General features: G+C 39.1%; 1 protein-coding gene across 1 annotated transcript in view; it reads left to right on the top strand.

The window, feature by feature from the left end:
- Positions 1–19,198, top strand: part of CLVS1 (clavesin 1) — a 174,911-nt gene that overhangs the window by 131,673 nt on the left and 24,040 nt on the right. Inside the window, exons 4-5 of the mRNA XM_077876840.1 lie at positions 9,198–9,308; positions 13,638–13,873. Coding sequence (XP_077732966.1) covers positions 9,198–9,308; positions 13,638–13,873 — 347 coding nt within the window. The remainder of the gene's footprint in view (positions 1–9,197; positions 9,309–13,637; positions 13,874–19,198) is intronic.

Raw genomic sequence — 19,198 nt, 5'->3', positions numbered from 1 at the left:
CAACATTTTTTTCTAAAACTGTATAGTTTTATGTTTTAAATTTAGGTCCATGAACTGTTTTGAGTTAATTTTGAGTATGAGGTATGTGGTTTAAGTCAGGTTCATTTATTTTGCCTATGGAAATCTAGTTGCTCCAGCGCTATTTGTTGAAAAGCTTTCTTCCTCCATTGAAATGCTTTTGTACTTTTGTCAAAAATCAGTTGGGCATATTTGTGTGGATCTATTCTGAGTTCTCTATTCTGCTTCATTGATCCATGCATTTTTCACTCCCCCAATACCACACAGTCTTGATTATCTCAGCTATAATAAGCCTTGAATTTGGTAGAATGATTTCTCCCACTTTATTCTTCTTTTCAAAATTGTTTTAACTATTCTAGGGACTATGCCTTTTCATGTAAATTTTAGGATATTTCTATTGATGTATATAGAAAAAAATCTCCCTCGGCTTTTGATAGATACTGTAGATAGATCTATCAATTTGAGGGGAATTGACATATTTAGTATGTTTTCTTTCAAATCACAATATAATATGTCTCTTCATTTATTTAAATCTTTGACTTCTTTCATCAGCATTGTGTAATTTTCAGCATATGAATCCCAGATATGTTTTGTTAGATTTACAGTTAAGTATTTAATTTTTGGAGCATTTATAAATAGTAGTGCATTTTTAAATTTTGGTGTCTTTAATTGTTAGTACATGGAAATACAGTTGATTCTTAGTATGTTTATTTTGTATCTTGCAGTGTTAATGAACTCATTAGTTGTAGGAGTGTTGGTTTTTGTTTTTTTTTAAGTAGATTCCGTGGGATTTTCTTTTTCTTTTTTTTAAAGATTTTATTTATTTGTTCATAAGAAACACAGAGAGAGGCAAAGACATAGTCAGAGGGAGATGCAGTCTCCCTGCAGAAAGCCTGATGCGGGACTGGATTCCAGGACCCTGGGATCACCCCTGAGCCAAAGGCAGATGCTCAACTGCTGAGCCACCCAGGCGTCCCACCTTGGGATTTTCTATGTAAATAATCATGTTATCTATAAACAAAGTTCTATTTTTCCAAGAGTTTTGATCATGAATGAGTGTTGAATTTTGTCAAATTCTTTTTCTACATCACTTGATATAATCACGTAATTTTTTTCTTCTTTGGCCTGTTAAAAGAATGGATGAATGTTATAAAGGTACCTGGAATTTGTTTTAATTAGGTATAGGTAAAACACACAAACATGGAAATGACTGTCATGAAAGAAGACATTTGTTCTATTCAGAGATCCCCAGAAACAGGGGCATGGCCTACCATGATGGGAGGGGCACAGGAGGAAGGCTGATGGTTAGTCAGGAGACATAGGGAGTGAGGAGAAAACTTGGGCAAGAGTCTTAATTGTGATTTTCATGGGGATAAATGGGCAAAGCAGGGAAAGGAAGCTAAGCAGGTTTAGGATTTAGGCTATTTTGAATAATTTCAGTAGGCTCTTGGGTCTAGAAGCTGTCTCCAGTTGGTTGGTACCTGACCCTGTGGGTGATTAGGGGAGAGAGATAGTGGCCCAGAGTTTAAGAGTCTGATAAAGGAGGCAGTTGTGGGTGTGGGTCCCGGATTGGTTAGTTTGCATATGAAAGGAGTGCTCCCTGAGGAGTCATTTGCTTTCTCTAAGAATCAAACAAGAGGCAGTTCCTTCCTCATCAGGAAGTCCCCACATGTCCCCACATGTCAAGGTATCAAATACAGAAACTATAAAACATAGTTAATCACTCAATTAATTGATTTTTAAATACTGAACCATCCTGAGGATAAACCCCACTTGATCATAGCGATGTAGGAAAGATGTTGGGGTTTGAAGCCGATGGCCAAGAAAGAATTCTTGAGGCACTTTTGGTGCAAAAAGGTGGTTTTCTTATAGCATGGTGACAGGATCCATGGGCTGAAAGAGTTATACTGGGTTCATGAGGAGTGACCCATTATACACTTTCAAGCTGGGAGGGCGTTAGGGATAGTGTCTCTAAGGAATTTGTTTCATTGATTTTATTTTTTTCTATTTTCAATGCAATTGATTTCTGCTCTTTATTATGTCCTTTCTTCTTCTTGATTTGGCTTTAGTTTGCTCTTATCTTTCTACAGTCTTAGGTGGGGGCTTTAATTTATTGATTCAAGATTTTTCCTTTTTGTATATATGTATTTAGTGCTATAAATTTCCCTGTCAGCACTGCTTTAGCTGTGTTTCACAAGTTTTGATACATTGTATTTTCATTTCTCTTCAGTTTCATGCATTTATAAATTTCCCTTGAGACTTCTTCTTTGACCCAGCCATGAATTATTTAAACATATGTTCTTCAGTTTCCAAGTGCTTGGAAATCTTCCTATTATCTTTCTGTTATTAATTTCCCGTTCAATTCCATATGGACAGAGAATATACTCTGTATGGTTTCACTTCTTTTAAGATTGTTGAGGTTTTTTTTATATCTCAGTGGGTCTGTCCTGATATATGTTCTATGGTTACTTAAAAAGTCAGTGTATCCTGCTGATAATGGACAGAATGTGATATTTACACATATCAATTAGATTCTATTTATTAATGGCATTATTGAATTCTTTTATATGCTTAATGACTTTCTGTCTAAAAGTCTATCAATTGTCGAAAGAGAGATGTTGAATTTGCCAGTATTTGTGGATTTGTCTTTCTTCTTTCAGTTCTATCAGTGTTTACTTCATATATGTTGCAGCCTATATAGCTATATTTGAAGTGAGTTTCTTATAGACAGCTTATACAGACACACATACACACACACACAGCATATTTTCTAATTCACTCTGCCAATCTTTTAATTGATGTTTTCATTTAAATGAGTTATTGATTTTGTTAGCACTAAAGTCTACCATTTTACTATATCTTTTTCTGTTTGTTCTCTGTCTTGCATTCTATTTTCTCTTTTTCTCCTTTCACTGGGTTACTTATACTTTTGCTAGTATTCTATTTTTATTTATCTGTGGTGTTATTGAGTATATCTCATTGTATAGCTTTGCTCTAGATATAGTATGATACATTTATAACATCAGCCTTTTGATGTCAATATTTTATCAAGTGAACTATAGAAATTTTATTTTCTTTTATATCCTTTTTCCTCCCTAACTTACAATTGTTTTAAATATTTCCCCTACATACATTTTGAACCATGTTAGACGGGGTCATGATTTTTCCTGCAATTTAGAAAACTTTAGAAGAGAAGAAAAGCGTATCATATTTACCTGTATATTTGGTTGTTTTGTGTTCTTTCTTCCTTCCTTCCTGTTGACCCAAGGTTTTTACATCATTTCCTTTCTGTTGAAGAGTACTTTCTTAAACCATTCTTTTAGGATAGGTCTGCTATCATCAAGTTTGCTTGGTTTTCCCTCACCTGAGAATTTCTTGATTTCCCCCATGTTCCTGAGGCTGTTTTCATTGGGTATAGAATCCTAGGTTTATAGTTCTTTGCATTCAGCACCTAAAGAATATCATGCCACTTCCATCTGGTGTCGATGGTTTTTAATGAGAAATCCACTGTCATTTCATTTGGTTTTCTGCTATAAGCAAGATACTGTTTTCTGGCTACCCTCAATATTCTGACTTTAGTTTTCAAAAATATAGTTATGATGTGTATTGGCATCAATTTATTTGAATTCATACTGTTTGGTGTCTGCTTAGGTTTATGTCTGTAGGTTTATGTCTCTTTGTTATATTTTGGAAGTTTTCAGTCATTCTTTCTTTGAGTTCTTTTCCAGCTTTGCCCTCTTACTCCTATTTGTTTAGGACTCTGATATCACAAATGGTAGATCTTTTATTATAGACCCACAGGTCCCTAAGAGTCTGCTTTCTTTAAGGTCTGTTTTCTTTCTATTGTTAAGATTGAGTAGTTTTTTTTTGTTCTTTCAGTTCACTGACCCTTTCCTCCATCCCTTCCATTCTGCTGTTGAGCCCATCTGCTGAATTTCAACTACTTCTTCTTCTTTTGGTTATTTTATTTTTCAGTGCCTAATTTCATTGTGGTTCTCCTTTATATTTTATATTTCTTTGCTAACACTTCCTATTTCTTTTCTGAGTTTTTCTATTCTTCTCTTTTGTGTCAAGCATGTTTATAATTGTTTGTTGAAGCATTTTTTATGTTGGATAATTTAAAATCTTTTTCAATTAATACTAACATCTCTGGCATTTGGTGTAGGCCTCATTTTTCATTAGTTTGGGATTTTTCTAGTTCTTGATATGAAGAGTGATTTTTTTAATTCAACTTGGACAGTTCTGCATTGTGTTATGAAATTCTGGATCTTATGCAAACCTTTAGTTTTAGTTGATTTGGGGAGCGGGGGCAGTAGAGATACCACTCTGGCAGGAAATTGGGGTGTGCCAGGTGGAAGTGGATATCCAGGTTCCTCATTCGACTTCTGCTGATACCCAAAGAAAAGGACCTCCTCATTATAACTGGGCAGGGATAGGAGTTCTGGCCTCCTGCATGGTCTCACTCATGAAGTGTCAGTGGTTTCATTACCACTTGGTAAACAGTCAAAAGTTCTGATTGTCCATTCTGCTGACAGCATCCCAATGGGGAAGAGGAGTATATCCTCATTATTGGCATATGGGTGACTGAATGCTACTTAGTAATAACATCTGAATGCTGGCACAAATGAACACCTGGTGATTCGCCACTGCATCATGATATCTCAGGAAGGTTTTGGCAGCTCTGCAGTTCCTACAGGGCACATCTCTTTTGGTTAGTGACAATCAGGGCAATAACAGTTTTTTTTCCAGGAAGCTGACCCTGATTCTTTAATTAGCTGCAATTCTGAGTTCAACAGTTGTTCCTTCTGTCCAGGTACGTCCAGGTACCTTGTACTACTCTGAAAGGGTCTGGCTACATCCATGATTCTATATGTCTCTGGTTTAGCCTCTAATTCTCCACACGAAAGGCCCATCTTCAATATTTATTCTGTTAGATTTATGTACAATAGAATTTTCTCCATCCCCTTCCTTTTCATACTTGAGTTTATCCCCATCAACTGACTTTCCCAGTTCCTTTAAAAACTATTTTCCCTGTATGCTCAGACCTATTTCTTATTACTCCATCACTCTCTTGGTCACAGGCTCACCCTCCATTTATCTTAAATCAGTGTTATTCTACTTTTCACATCCTCGATATCAGATCCTTATCTTAATAACACCTTAGATGCTTTAATAGCTATCTCATAATAGGAGAACATGGTACATGGATGAGAATAGCCTTACTCTGAATATTCAGAGAGCAAAAAGGGAATCCTGGACATGAGTGAGTGGAGCTCAGATTTATAGGTCAGTTGTTAAGCCAGTATTCCAGGTAGCAGGGATTTAGAGGTAACACTCTTTGTATGTGGAGTAGAATGCCTTAAGGACTAATTTGGAAGATGTGCTTGCCATCATAATTATGTTCTGAACTGAAGAACTGCAAGGTATGCACTGATGTTTTAGTGAAGAATTAAAGACACTAAACAAATCATTACTTGATTGCCATTGTCTGTGTCCCCACTACCCTGTAAATGCCATATCTGTATTTTTTGCTACTGTATCACCAGCATCAAACAGGCCATCAAGGAATACTTACTAAGCCCAATTTTAAAAACGTTATCCCATTTGGAAAGGAAAGAAGGAAGAAAAAGAAGTAAATGAAGGGAAAGGAGAGGAAGGGAAGAAGGAAACAGTGCTTGGATGACCTTAGTGCTATCCATCTGCACTTTTGGTCTTTTCTCTACTTAGGCACATGGTAGGATCCCACTTACTGACCCCTTTGAGGTCAGGCACGTGATTGGTATGTAACATATGACAGATGAAGCATGTCACTTTCTGGTGGCCTAACTTAAGAGCTAAGATGTGATTCTTTTAGCTATGGCAAGAAGCACTGTTCCAGATGGGGGAGGCTGCATCTCTGGCTGAGAGCAAATCAAGCATGGCTCCCTGCCAACCCACCAAGGACATTCTATTCTGTGTGAATAGAATGAAAGAAATATATATATTTATATTTATATATAAGAAATAAATATAGTTTTAAATGATAAAAAGCAGGGGGTGTGTGCTATTATAATATAATGTAGTTTATCCTGAATGATAGAAAATAGCAGGAGTATCTCTTCAGCAGTGGGAATACACATGATTTTTCTTTTTTCTTTCTCATATTTTTCAATTTTATAGTTTTTCCAAAAATTTTTAAATCTATTTTTGATTTTTCTAGAACAGGTATTATTTTTGTTGTAGGAAAATAACCTCAGGGACAAATTTTATGATTTGTATGTTTACAATTTGAAGTAAATGTTTTATTTTTATTGGCAGATGCATGAAACATGCAGAAATTAACATCATTTTCTTGAACCTAGGGTATATTTTATTTATTTATTTATTTATTTATTTATATTTATTTATTTATTTATATTTATTTATTTATATTTTATTTATTTATTTATTTATTTATTTATTTATTTATTTAGTGACCAAAAATTCTAATAGTGTGTTACACTGTCATTGAATCCTGGCCTGCCATCTTGAGATGGGTCTGCTCTAGCCACTAAGAAATGCATTTCCATAGGGTAGTGAACCCCTCGGGGTCTTAGGAGACATCTCCCCTTTATCTGCGGTTTGCTTCCCCCCCTGCTAATGATACCAGGCAACACCACCACCCATGCTGCCATTGCTTTTAAGAGGGTTGTGTTTGCTAATTTTTCCTTCCTTCATCTTTCCCTTGTAACACACACACACACACACACACACACACACACACTCCATTATTAATAGTATGGGCAGACTCATTTGAGAATACCAGAACATTTGCACGTTGTCTTTATTAGACAAGAGTGCTTTTCATTTGAATTTTTTAGAGAGACCTGAAGAAAAGTGACCTTGTTTCTACTCTGGCCCAAACCCAGACCTCTGAGGCACAGGATTTTACATGCGTGTATCTGTACTTAGTTGCTGGCTGACCTGGATGAGATCAATAAAATCCCATGCCTTCAAGCTGGCAGACTGGAAACCAGGGCCAACCTAGAGAGAACTGACTGGGTCTCAGCCCTGTGTCTTTTCTCTCAACCTCCCTGACGCAAATAGAAGCAGTTCTGATGTCTTTGATGATTGAGTTTTCCATAGACTAAAACTAACAGTCTCAAGACATTTTTAAAAGGCTAATATTTTCTTTGAGATTCTACCTACTGTCTCTAGAGTATTATTTCGAGTTTTTTTCCACTTTACTAACCTAGAAATGTATAACACAATAGGCTCTCAATAGAAATAACAACCCTGTTATTGGTTCTGTTAGAGAGGGATAGTAAAGCCCTGGCTTTATAGATAAACCCTTTATAGTACTCATCTCTTCTTCTAGAGTCCTTCAGAACCCACACTTAGTGGGGAAAAATGAGTTATATTTCTGAATAAAAAGTTCAAAAGGACCAAAAAGAGTGAGGTTAGTGTTTAGCACTTATGTTGAGGAAAAACTTTGGGGAATGATCTTTTTTTTTTTTTAAAGGCATTGAAGAATTTTTAGATCCTAAACTACCTAAAAGAAAAAAGATAGCCTTATCAAAAACTTTAATGTATCTAAAATCAGATTTGGAATGGTGAGAGATTATGACACATGTACAAACTAGTATAAACAGCCTCTCTACCCTTACTTAGGGGTTTCATTAGGTTTTTTAAAATAAAATAAATAAAATAAAAAATATATACTCTCCAAAGCAAGGACTTTTTTTTTAAGATTTTATTTATTCATTCATGAGAGTCACAGAGAGAGAGAGGCTGAGACACAGGCAGAGAGAGAAGCAGGCTCCATGCAGGAAGCCCGACGTGGGACTCGATCCCAGGTCTCCAGGATCATGCCCTGGTGCTAAACCACTGAGCCACCCAGGCTGCCCAAACAAGGACTTTTAATCAAATTATCTGGTTTATCTTCAAAATATGCAATTCCTTTGTAGTCTGTAAAATGTCTAGATAGAGGCAAAAATCATTTTTAAGTTTAAAATGTCAGTCCTTATGTATAGTTCATGTACTTATATTGGTAACTAGGTCTTAGGATGGAAGATGGCCAGGGATCCTGTAGACTCACAGGGCTCTGAAAAAAAATTAATAACCCTCTTGCCTTGTTACTAAAAAAGAGCCAGGCAAGGCATTTCATACACCCTCAGGGATCAGCCTGCTGCCTGAACTGTTAGCTCAGGCAGCTAGGCGCCTTCTGCTTTCATCTCTTCTTGCTTACATTTTATAAAGATGTTTGTCGCAATGAAATTGATTGGCAGCACACTTGGCAATTCAAATTGCATTAGGTGTTCCTTCGTTTTTAATTCCATTAACCAAGATGAATGCAACGCAATCTGTGGAAGCCCTCCATCAAGAATTCGAGTCCTGTTGCTGTGGGACTAGCTCAGACTTCATGGTCCAGGGCTCTTATTTTGTGGATAATTAGCATAGAGAACAGCTTCTCGGTTTTTCTAAAAAATGAGCTTGTGCCCTGATCTGGATTCTAAAATTGGAAGCATTTGAAAGATGCTCTCATTTTCTGATATATACAAAATATATTGATCTGCAGAAAAGGAAGCACAATTTCTTTAGTTAGGGAAACCAGCTAGCCCATCAATCAAGTGTCTCTTCCCTGGACCCTACTGTGTGGGTCCCAGGATGAAAGAGGGAGCTAGCTCTAGAATTTTCACCAGCAAAGAGATGGAGAGAGCTCCATCTCTTCAGATCCTTTGAAATCAATTTCTCCTCCCTTCCTATGCCCAGAAAGTTCAGCTGCTGTCATGATGATGCCAGCAGAGATGGTTGTAGCTGGTGGGCAGATTATGAGGGTAGAAGAGTGAGTACACGCTCAGGCCTTGTGAGAACTGACACTTTGGTTACCTGACACGTGGATGAATTCCGACTCCCTCACTATCTGGGTCATGCACCCTCCTGAGTCACGTCAAAGGTCATATCATTGTGACTTGGGAAAGACAGAGATGGCACCTACGCACAATTTTTAAGTAATGGAGTCAAAGGGGGGTTGGAAGGAGGCAAGGGGAATAGAGGAAACATTAACAGCTGGGAAGGTTGCATGCTTGCTTGCTTTCTTACTATTAGCTAGTGCTTCAATCGAAGAGAAGAAACTGTTCTCCTCGGTGTTACGGTCGTGTGGGTCCAATCCAATCTGGAACATATGCTAACCAGTGTGCATTTCTCTCTTTCTGCCCCAGGACAGCTTTCCTGCCCGCTTCGGAGGAGTCCATTTTGTCAACCAACCCTGGTACATCCATGCCCTGTACACGCTCATCAAGCCATTCCTTAAAGACAAGACCAGGAAGCGGGTAATGAAAACACCCAATGGGGGTGTGTGGAGGAACAAAGACCCTACCCTCCTCTCCACCTCTCTGCCTCCTTTCCCTCCCTTTCTGTCTCCTTCTCTCCTTATTTTGCACTGTGGGCTGTCTCTGCTTGTCTGCACTCCCTGAGCGTTTGAGCCTCAGCTGGAGTTTGCAAATGGCCTGGTTTTAATCAATAATTTAGTAGAACGGGGTTATTTTCAGAGTGCCAGTGACAAACCAAAGGAAACTTTGAAGGCATGCAAATACCAGATGCCCATTTTACTGTAAATGCTCTAGGGACATATGGGTCAAGCAGCTTCCCGTTCATGGCATATTTTAATAGCTAGCATTTTGTCCTGCAAATGTATTATCGTGATGAAGAATGTTTACCATTTGTTTTTCTTCCCCACGGCTCTTGGGTCATGGCTGCCAGCTCCATCACCTTTGAGGCTGGGAAAGCATTCTTCAAGAAATAATAATGCTCTTAGGAAGAAGGCTTTTAAAGTCTTAATTGCATCAGCTGATGACATTTGGGAGGCCAGCACCTTCCATCAGGGCCCGGGGTTTTTCATGGCATTCTGATTAGCTGAGAGACTGAACGTTGTTCCACCACTCCCTGAATCTCAATCTCCTCATTTAGAAGACGGGGAGACTAACACCCACATCTCTGAGCTGTTGGGTAATTTAAAGAGGCAACATCTGCAAGCAGGTAGTATAATGCTACTCATGTGGTAGAGACTCAGTGACTCATTTTCTTTACCATTTAGCTGCCTTTCTTTCAAACTTTCTGATTTCAGTTACCTGCAGGGTCAAGTGTCCCACCTCTCAAGGGAATCTGACTAGGATCATTCTTAACAACAACAACAAACTACCCAACAGCTCAGTGATCTGGGTGTTAGTTACATATGCCCCTATACCCAGGGGATCCCATGCTGGAGAAGAGTCTGAGTACGCAGGGGGGAATGATGATGTCCGCCCCTCCACCCCTGCACATACACTATGCGGTATCCCTAACTCCTAAACCTCAGATACTTCTAGATCCTCAGGAAACATTGCAGCAGGGCATGGCAGGGGTAATTCTCTTGTCCCTTAACAAAGGTGGATCTGAGAACTAAAACTCATCACCCTAAGGAGGCAGAGAGACATTTGGAAGCATTTTGCAATCTGTTGAATACTTGGGGCAGTGCTAAGGACAGAGAAGTGTCTGAGACTGTTCCCAATATGGCTTGGGGCTTCCCAGTGGCTGTATCTTCTACTCAGAAAGGAGCTAGTGAAATTCCTCCCACAAAGCAGTTGATAGTTGCTACTGTGCCATACAAGGGAGTTTCTGGAGCTCTGGGCACCAAACAGAATCAGATAGGTGAAGAGTCCAGTCTCCTATCTGCTGAGTTCTTTCATCCCACAGCACCCCAGGAGAGAGGGCAAATTTCCACAGCACTGCTTATCCTTTAAAAACTGGAGATGTTGGCTGTCAGTGAGAATGCAAACTGGTGCAGCCACTCTGGAAAACAGTACAGAGGTTCCTCAAAAAGTTGAGAATAGAACTACCTTAAGACCCAGCTATTGCCCTACTAGGTATTTACACCAGAGGCTACTAAAATACTGATTCAAAGGGACACATGCACCCCAATGTTTATAGCAGCATTATCAACAATACCTAAATTATGGAAAGAGCCCAAATGTCCATTGATTGATGAATGGATAAAGAAGATGTAGTTTCTGTATATGTTGTGCCCGAGATTGCAAATCCGAGAAACCACCGAGGAGCCCACACCGATGCAAACACACCAGGGTTTATTTACAAGCTCGAGCTTGGGTCCAACTATACCCGACAGCGAAGCAGGGACTTGGGCCCTGAGACTAAGAGGCATAGCAGCTTTATAGGGGCCAGTGGCCAATGGGATACGCAGAAAGCTGCACAGTCATGTCGGTCCACACACAGGTGGCCGATTGAATTACATTTTACCCTAAAGTATCCATTTGAACTGGCCTATCACTGAGCCGATTTCCGATTAGGGTGTGCCCAGCGGCTTGACTAGGGTGGGGCAGTGCCCTAAGCAATGAGCAGGTCATGTGGGGGCGATACAGGAGGTGGCAGGTGCAGCACAAAATGGAGTTAGTCCTGCTCTGCTTGTCCAGGGGTAGGGGATTTTTGTCAAATTTCCTGGGTCCCACAGTATATACAGTGGAATATTACTCAGCCATCAAGAAGAATGAAATCTTGCCATTTATAATGATGTGGATGGAGCTGGAGTATATTATGCTAAGCCAAATAAGTCAATCAGAGAAAGATGCATACATTATGAATTCACTCAAATGTGGAATTTAAGGAACAAAACAGATAAACATGGGGGAAAAAGAGAGAGGCAAACCATAAAACAGACTCTTAACTATAGAAAAACTGAGGGTTGCTGGAGGGGAGCGGGGTGAGGGATGGGCTAAATAGGTGATGGGTATCAAGGAGGGTGCTTGTGATGAGCACTGGGATGTTAGATGTAAGTGATGAATCACTGAATTCTATTCTGGAAACTAATATTACACTATATGTTAACTAACTGAAATTTAGATAAAAACTTGCAACAGAAGAAATAAATATCACAAAAAAATTGATAGTACAAAAATTTTTTTTTAAAAAAAGAACTGGATGTATTGGCAAGTGGGTACAAATATTTGCTCTAAACACCAGGGCTAATATTTATCTCCAGCTTTTCCATGCTTCAAATACTACAGTTTCTCCTGAAAGGTGCTTTGCAAAAGCCAGAACACATACATTTCTTCAAAAGCAATAATTCTAATTAAAATTGAGATCCAATGTCAGAAAATATAGTTTTCTGAAGTGCTACAGTATTCTTCTGAAGAATTTTAGCATTTAGCTTCTTGTTCCTTTCCTTTATAAATGATGGCATTACATCATAAGTTAAAATCAATACAATGGAACAACATAGTAAGTGTATGCTTCTGTTACATAGTATATTATAATATATAGTATATAGCATAATTGATACAATTTTATGGTATATTATTATACTATATTTGTTATTATTATTATTATTTTTAAAGATTTTATTTATTTATTTGAGAGAGAGTGAGCAAGCATGAGTAGGGTGGAGGTGGAGAGGGAGAGGAAAAAGCAGACTCTCCGCTGAGCAGGGAGCCCACATGGGACTTGATCCCAGGACCCCAGGATCATGGCCTGAGCTGAAGGCAGACACTTAACTGGCTGAGCCACCCAGGTGCCCCTATTTTTAAGTATTTTTTAAAATCACATTTACATTGCATAGTGGTGTGTATATGTATACCTGTGTATGTATAATCACTAGTCCTTCACTTGGGTATAACTTCTGTGAGTTGAGCCTGCAACAGGAAGAAGTGTGGGAACTGATATCATTCCACAGATGGACTTTACATAGATTTTCAGAAGTCAATTCCTAAATTGTAGGAAATGGCATAATTATTGACTTATGGCTTAACCACTTTGTGGATTTGTCTAAAAATAATTGTAATTTGGGGATGTTTTCTCCCCTGTTTGGCCAGTTTCCATCACCATCCATTTTGTGTTTAGAAGATGCAAACTTATTTGGGTATTAGCCCTCAATCCAGCCATAAATGGAAGATGGCTGTAAAAATCTTCCTAAGTTCTCAGGCCATGGTTTTCAGTTCCACTATGAATCAGTGGGGTTTTTATCTTGTGCCCATATCATCCTGGGAGCTGGGAATGTATTAGAAGAGTAAGAAAACATCATCCCTTTTCCTGAGTGTTCTTTTCTTCCTGTGGGCAAGTAAGATGTAAATGAACAAATCAGAAGAATTAGAAGTCAGCAAATAATAGTTAATTGGGGGCAGCAGGGAGGAGACCCAGAGAGTGCAGGTGTCTCTGAGAAAGATTAAGGAAAAGGCTTGGCAAAGGCCTGGAAAGGATGGGGAGATGGAGGAGGTACAGAGGGCAGAAAGCCCTTGAGGGGGGTGTTAGCCACAGAATAATGTGGGGATGCATGTGGAACATGATTGTGAGTTTGCTTGGTCTACATCACTACCCTTTTTATCAGCAGGGATAATTAGGAGATTACTATATGTGTAAAATTGGGCCATGGCCAAATAATACCCAATTTGTTCATAAACTTCATTTTTTAAGGACTATTAATTCAGCCCCTTTTCTGAGCAGTAAATTAACATTTTATGAAGATTAAGCTGCAGACACAAAATTGAATGCCTCTTTAAACACCATGATCACCAGCAGCGCATCCAATTTGTCATTGCTAAATTGTGTATTAGGCTAAATAGTTACTCGTATGTTTTGGATTTTTTGTTGATAATTATTTTTTTCCTTTCCAGATTTTCCTGCACGGAAACAACTTAAACAGCCTTCACCAGCTAATCCACCCTGAATTTTTGCCCTCAGAATTTGGAGGAACCCTTCCTCCTTATGACATGGGAACTTGGGCTCGGACATTGCTTGGTCCAGACTACAGTGACGAGAATGACTATACTCACACTTCCTACAATGCAATGCACGTGAAACACACATCCTCCAATCTGGAGAGAGAATGCTCACCCAAGCCAATGAAGAGGTAAGATCCGCGTTATCACAGCCTCTTAGTCAGAGGTCAATAAGCATTTTTGATTTGGGTCCATTGTAGGTTAAGTAATTGAAGACCTTTATGTGCACAGAACTTGAATAAAATAAATTGCAATACATTCTCAGCTGATTTCACTAGAATTGAAAGCAAATGGGGCTTGGCTGGCCCAGAAATCGACTTGTCCCTGTTGTATTAAATAAAGAGTCAAAGACTGGACCTCGCTCATGTCATGATTACAGTGCTAGTCTCTAGGGAATCTGAGTTAACACACACAGAATGAAATGTTGGGCCTTTGAGATACCCTGGATTGAAAAAGCAACTTGCCAGAAACATTCCTATCATCTATGCATTTAGAACTATTTATTGAGCATTTACTTGCCTATAGGCACTGATAGACCCTGGAAACACACATGAAAATAAGACATCAAAAGAACAGAGAAGTATGGCTCAGGAAAAATCTGTCAAGTAAGACTTTTGTCAACCTATTTATAAAGTGAGTGACATTGGAGCTAGGTTCTGAAGGATTAAAATCAACAACCCAGGCTTAAAAAGGAGGAGAAGGCATTCTAGGCAGAGGGCACAGACAGAGGCATGGAGGCTTCAGAGGGATGGGAAACTCTGGTGTGGCAAACAGGTGCTCAAGAGTTGTGGGATGGAAGTGGATGTGGAATGAAGTTCTAAAGATTGTTGCATCTGGGTGTGAAGTATATTGCATACTGGATGTAATGGAGTGCCATGAAGGAGAGTTTTTAAAAACTGATATACAAAGAACCTATGAGTGCTTTCTCATTGTAAAAATTAAAACCCTTTTTTTAAGGTTATAATCCCCTTCAGCTACTACCCTCAATCCTAACCCCAATTCCTCCTTTTTAAAAAATTATATATATATATATATATATATATATATATATATATATATTTTTATTGGAGTTCAATTTGCCAACATATAGAATAACACCCAGTGCTCATCCCATCAAGTGCCCCCCTCAGTACCTGTCACCCAGTCACCCCCAACCCCCGCCCACCTCCCTTTCCACCACCCCTTGTTCATTTCCCAGAGTTAGGAGGCTCTCATGTTCTGTCTCCCTCCCTGATATTTCTCATTCATTTTTTCTCCTTTCCCCTTTTTTCCCTTTCACTGAGCCAATGAAACTATAGTACCACATCCTACCTTAGAAAAGATAAAAAGAAAAAGATAATACTCCATTTCCTTGTGCAGATAGGTACACCGGAGCACATGTGAGGTGACCTCCAGGAAACAATGAAGATGAAAATTGTCAGCCAAGGTTCAGACCATGTGCGTCTTCATGACCTCCCATGAGTTTACTGATTTTCCATTTCCAACACTGGTGCAGTGTTTACCTACCCTCGTCTCTGGGAGACAAGTGTTCAGAAAGATTCCTATGATAAAATAGCTTTGGTGACACAGTTTTTAACACTGCGAGACTTCTCAGGACCTTGACTATGATAATTAGAGGAAGAAAGAAATTTTTAAAATCTAAGCACTAAGGAAAAAAAGGGCATATCTGTGCACCATTTATACTTTTTAAACTACAAAATATTGAATATGTATGGAACATCTGCCATGGGCAAGACACTATGTGTTTAGAAGAAGCTAGCTGCAAGGCTATACAGAAAATCCCTGGACTCAGTGTCAGGGGGCTTGAGCATTAGTCCCAGGTACTTCACATAAGCCAGTAATGGGCAAGGGGATGGGCAGATATTTTTATATTAGTGTTTATAAGGCACAAAACTTAACAGAATTTACCATTTATGACACTAAAATTTAAATTAAATAGTGAGTAACTTTGTTTTTATTAAAAATAAAGACCTTAGGATCATTCCATGAAATAATGCTGATTACATTATGGCAACATGAGCTTGTAATTACTTAATAAATGCAATGTTCTCTCAAGAACTTGTATATATACCTTGTGGGGGGCAAAAGAAAAGGTCCTTGGTAGCAGAAATTCTGATGATCCCTAGGTGACCTCTAAGGATCTCCTCTGGTTCTAAATCCTGATGATAAGGGGAATAATAAAATTCATGTTCAGACATAATTTTAGTATTTTATATAAAATTTTCATGGAGGTTGCTTATCCTGCAATCAGGGGCAGCCCGGGTGGCTCAGCAATTTAGCGCTGCCTTCAGTCCAGGGTGTGATCCTGGAGACCGGGGATTGAGTCCCATGTCGGCCTTCCTGCATGGAGCCTGCTTCTTCCTCTGCCTGTGTCTCTGCCTCTCTCTCTCTCTCTCTCTCTCTCTGTGTATGTCTCTCATGAGTAAATAAATAAAATATTAAAAAAAAAAAAAAAAAGCTGTCTGCAGTGGTACAGACCAGAGGAATCTACTCAAGATCTACAAGAAGATGGTAGAAAATATAAGCTTCCTCTCCTGGTCGCCCTGGCAGAGGCCTCCTGCCTTTTGGCCCTGGAGGGGACAGTGTTTTGATCTGGTCCATTCCCCTTCTCCTTTCTATGCCAATCCTGTTTGGTCCAGAACAGCATCCAGCCCCTCCGCCAGGGCAACCACACCTTAGGTCTAGAAAACCAGATGCTCCCTTGCTGGCCAAGATGGTGGTTTCACATGGCAGAGAGCCTGGCTTTGCAGAGCACTCTCACTTTTTCCCAGAAATGCCAGGAAAGCTTTCTATTTCTTTGAGATCCAAACCACCCTGTCTGCAGGGCAATCTGCACTTGGATGGCTCTAGCTCCAGGAAAAGGCCCCAGTTACTTACTTGGAATCCAGGTCTTAGGACAACATGTCCATGAGGTTTGTTACCAGTAATCTTTAAAAAAAAAAAAAAAAAAAAAAAATATATATATATATATATATATATATATATATATATACACACACACACATATCTGTATATATTCCAATATATACACATATACATATGTATATATACATATATACATGATATAGAATATATAAATGTCTAAGTATATGTACACATTTATAATATATACATATATGTATTTTTAAGCATAACTTCTCCAAAAATGACTAATCATCCTCCAGTAGTTCAAGAGAGTGTGTTTCTCTGTGTATGTGTGTGTCTGTATATATATGCCTTTTAAATAATATCTATAGCCATTTAGAGATTAAGGCTAGAACCAGAAAGCAATTAAACAATCTTAATAATTGAAAAAGATATCACAAAATCTGTGCACTGATGAAAAGATCATGCACTTGCTCATGAAGCAAAAACATCAGGCCTGCACCCCCAAACCTGAAGCAAGACTGCTGGGTCTCGACCCCACGTCATCCTCTCCTCCTTCTTAGGTGGCAAAAAACCTCTCGGGTTTGGATGTATCTGCCCGTGTGAATCAGGGGTACACTCCTGCCTAAGAAGTCTTCATCATACAGGACTCAGGGGCAGGAGTCTGGGTCACAGGTGCCACCACTGAGCTACTGGAACTCATAATTCTATAGTCACCTCACTCTGCGACATCTTATTACATGAACTAATCAATTGTCTGTATTGTTTAAAGCAGTCCAATTGGAGTTTTACCTTATTTGCAGCCAAAATCATCAGTACTATTACAAAGCCTATTTACTGTTACTTGTTGGACAGTTTTATTAAATTGGGCTACCTACTTTCCAAGACTAAAACATAGCCCACTAGTAAATTAGATAGGAGGAAACAGAGTGCTTCCGACATACATAGTTCCAGGAACAGAAAGTGACAACTGATGGCCTAGAAGCAAGGAAATAGACTAAATTGCAAAATAAAAAACAGAAACAAGAAGGTAAAAATACAAAGTTCAGGGTCCTTTAGTATCGGAACAGAGAATGCCACACACTCAAAAGCCCATAAAAGCATCATTTTTTTAAAGAACAGACCGATATTGAAATAATCTATTTAGGAAAATTTCCATCCAAACTAATAATTTTTTAAAGTTTTTCTGCTTAAAGGTTGAATCATATTTATCTGAAAGAAGAAAAGAGCTTGTTAGAACCACTAATCCCCCACTGAGAATTTTATACATCTTGGATTTTACTCTACACGTGCTAAAAAGTGTTGTTCTGAGCCACTTGGAACTCAGAGGTCACATTATAAATAGTGACTATGTTCCAAGGATAATCCACAAAAGCCCACTTGACCCCAAATGGACCTGAAGGCTGGTGGGAACTATGGTGACAGGGATTGGGACTCTAGGCAGTGTCTACCCATTGGAAGGTGGAACGTTATCCCACAGGACAGACCCAGGTCATCTGACTCAGACCAAGGAGGTACTTTCTAAAGCCATGCCCTAGGGAACATGCTGCCCCATTAGCTGCCTGCCCATCTCTGGACAATGCAAACTGAGGATGGCTGACAACCCAGGCTGGAAAACAGACACCACATCAGGTGGGAAGCTCGAAGAGATGACCTTTAAGATCTCCAGTTCTGTTTTTCATTTCCCCAGCTCCCAATGGGTTCCGAGGGCTCAGAGATAGTAGGAATAGTGGCTGTTCTGTCTATAATTTTCTCAGTCACCACAGATCTCCATCACTGAAGCACTTGACAACAGGCATAGTCCCACAGCTGGGTGGTACCTCCTTGCTGCATCACTGCTGATACCAGTTTCCTCACTGCCCATCCTGCTGCTGCCTAAAATCCCCAAGCAATGGGGCACCTGGGTGGTGCACTCAGTTTAGCAACCCACTCTTCATTTTGGCTCAGGTCACGATCTCAGGGTTGTGAGTTCAAGCCCCGCATCAGGGTCCACGCTGAGCACAAAGTCTGCTTGTATTTCTCTCTCCCTCTGCCTCTCTCCCACTAACATAAATTAAAAAAATAAAATAAATAAATAAATAAACAAATAAATAAATAAAATACCCAAGCAATGGCCCAAGGATGCCACCACCAATGAAAGCAAGAATGAGCAGGACACCTTGATGGCCTTGGTTGGGTAATGAGATGTGTACACAATTACCAAGCTTCCCTGGCATAGTCTTGGATTTTGACTTCAACATCTTACCTTTTCCAAAACCTGCCTTTGTCCAAGAAGACTTCTCTAAGGGTCTTCCTGGTTGAAATTCAGTGAATGTTTCCTTAGAGTATTGAGCAGGTTCTTACACCTCCTTTATAGTACCTCTTCCATTTCACTATTTTTTATATTCCCCAAATGAATGAATGGAAGAGAGCTAATTTCTCCTGACTTATAGGATCTTATAGCCTGGTAAGGGAGATAAGATTTATATATATTATATCTAAACATGAATTTTATTATTCCCCTTATCATCAGGATTTAGAACCAGAGGAGATCCTTAGAGGTCACCTAGGGATCATCAGAATTTCTGCTACCAAGGACCTTTTCTTTTGCC

The sequence above is a fragment of the Canis aureus genome, chromosome 28 (genome assembly GCF_053574225.1).
Source record: "Canis aureus isolate CA01 chromosome 28, VMU_Caureus_v.1.0, whole genome shotgun sequence".
Lineage (NCBI taxonomy): Eukaryota > Metazoa > Chordata > Mammalia > Carnivora > Canidae > Canis > Canis aureus.
Note: the sequence above shows the minus strand (reverse complement) of the source record. Positions and strands in the feature narration are given on the sequence as shown.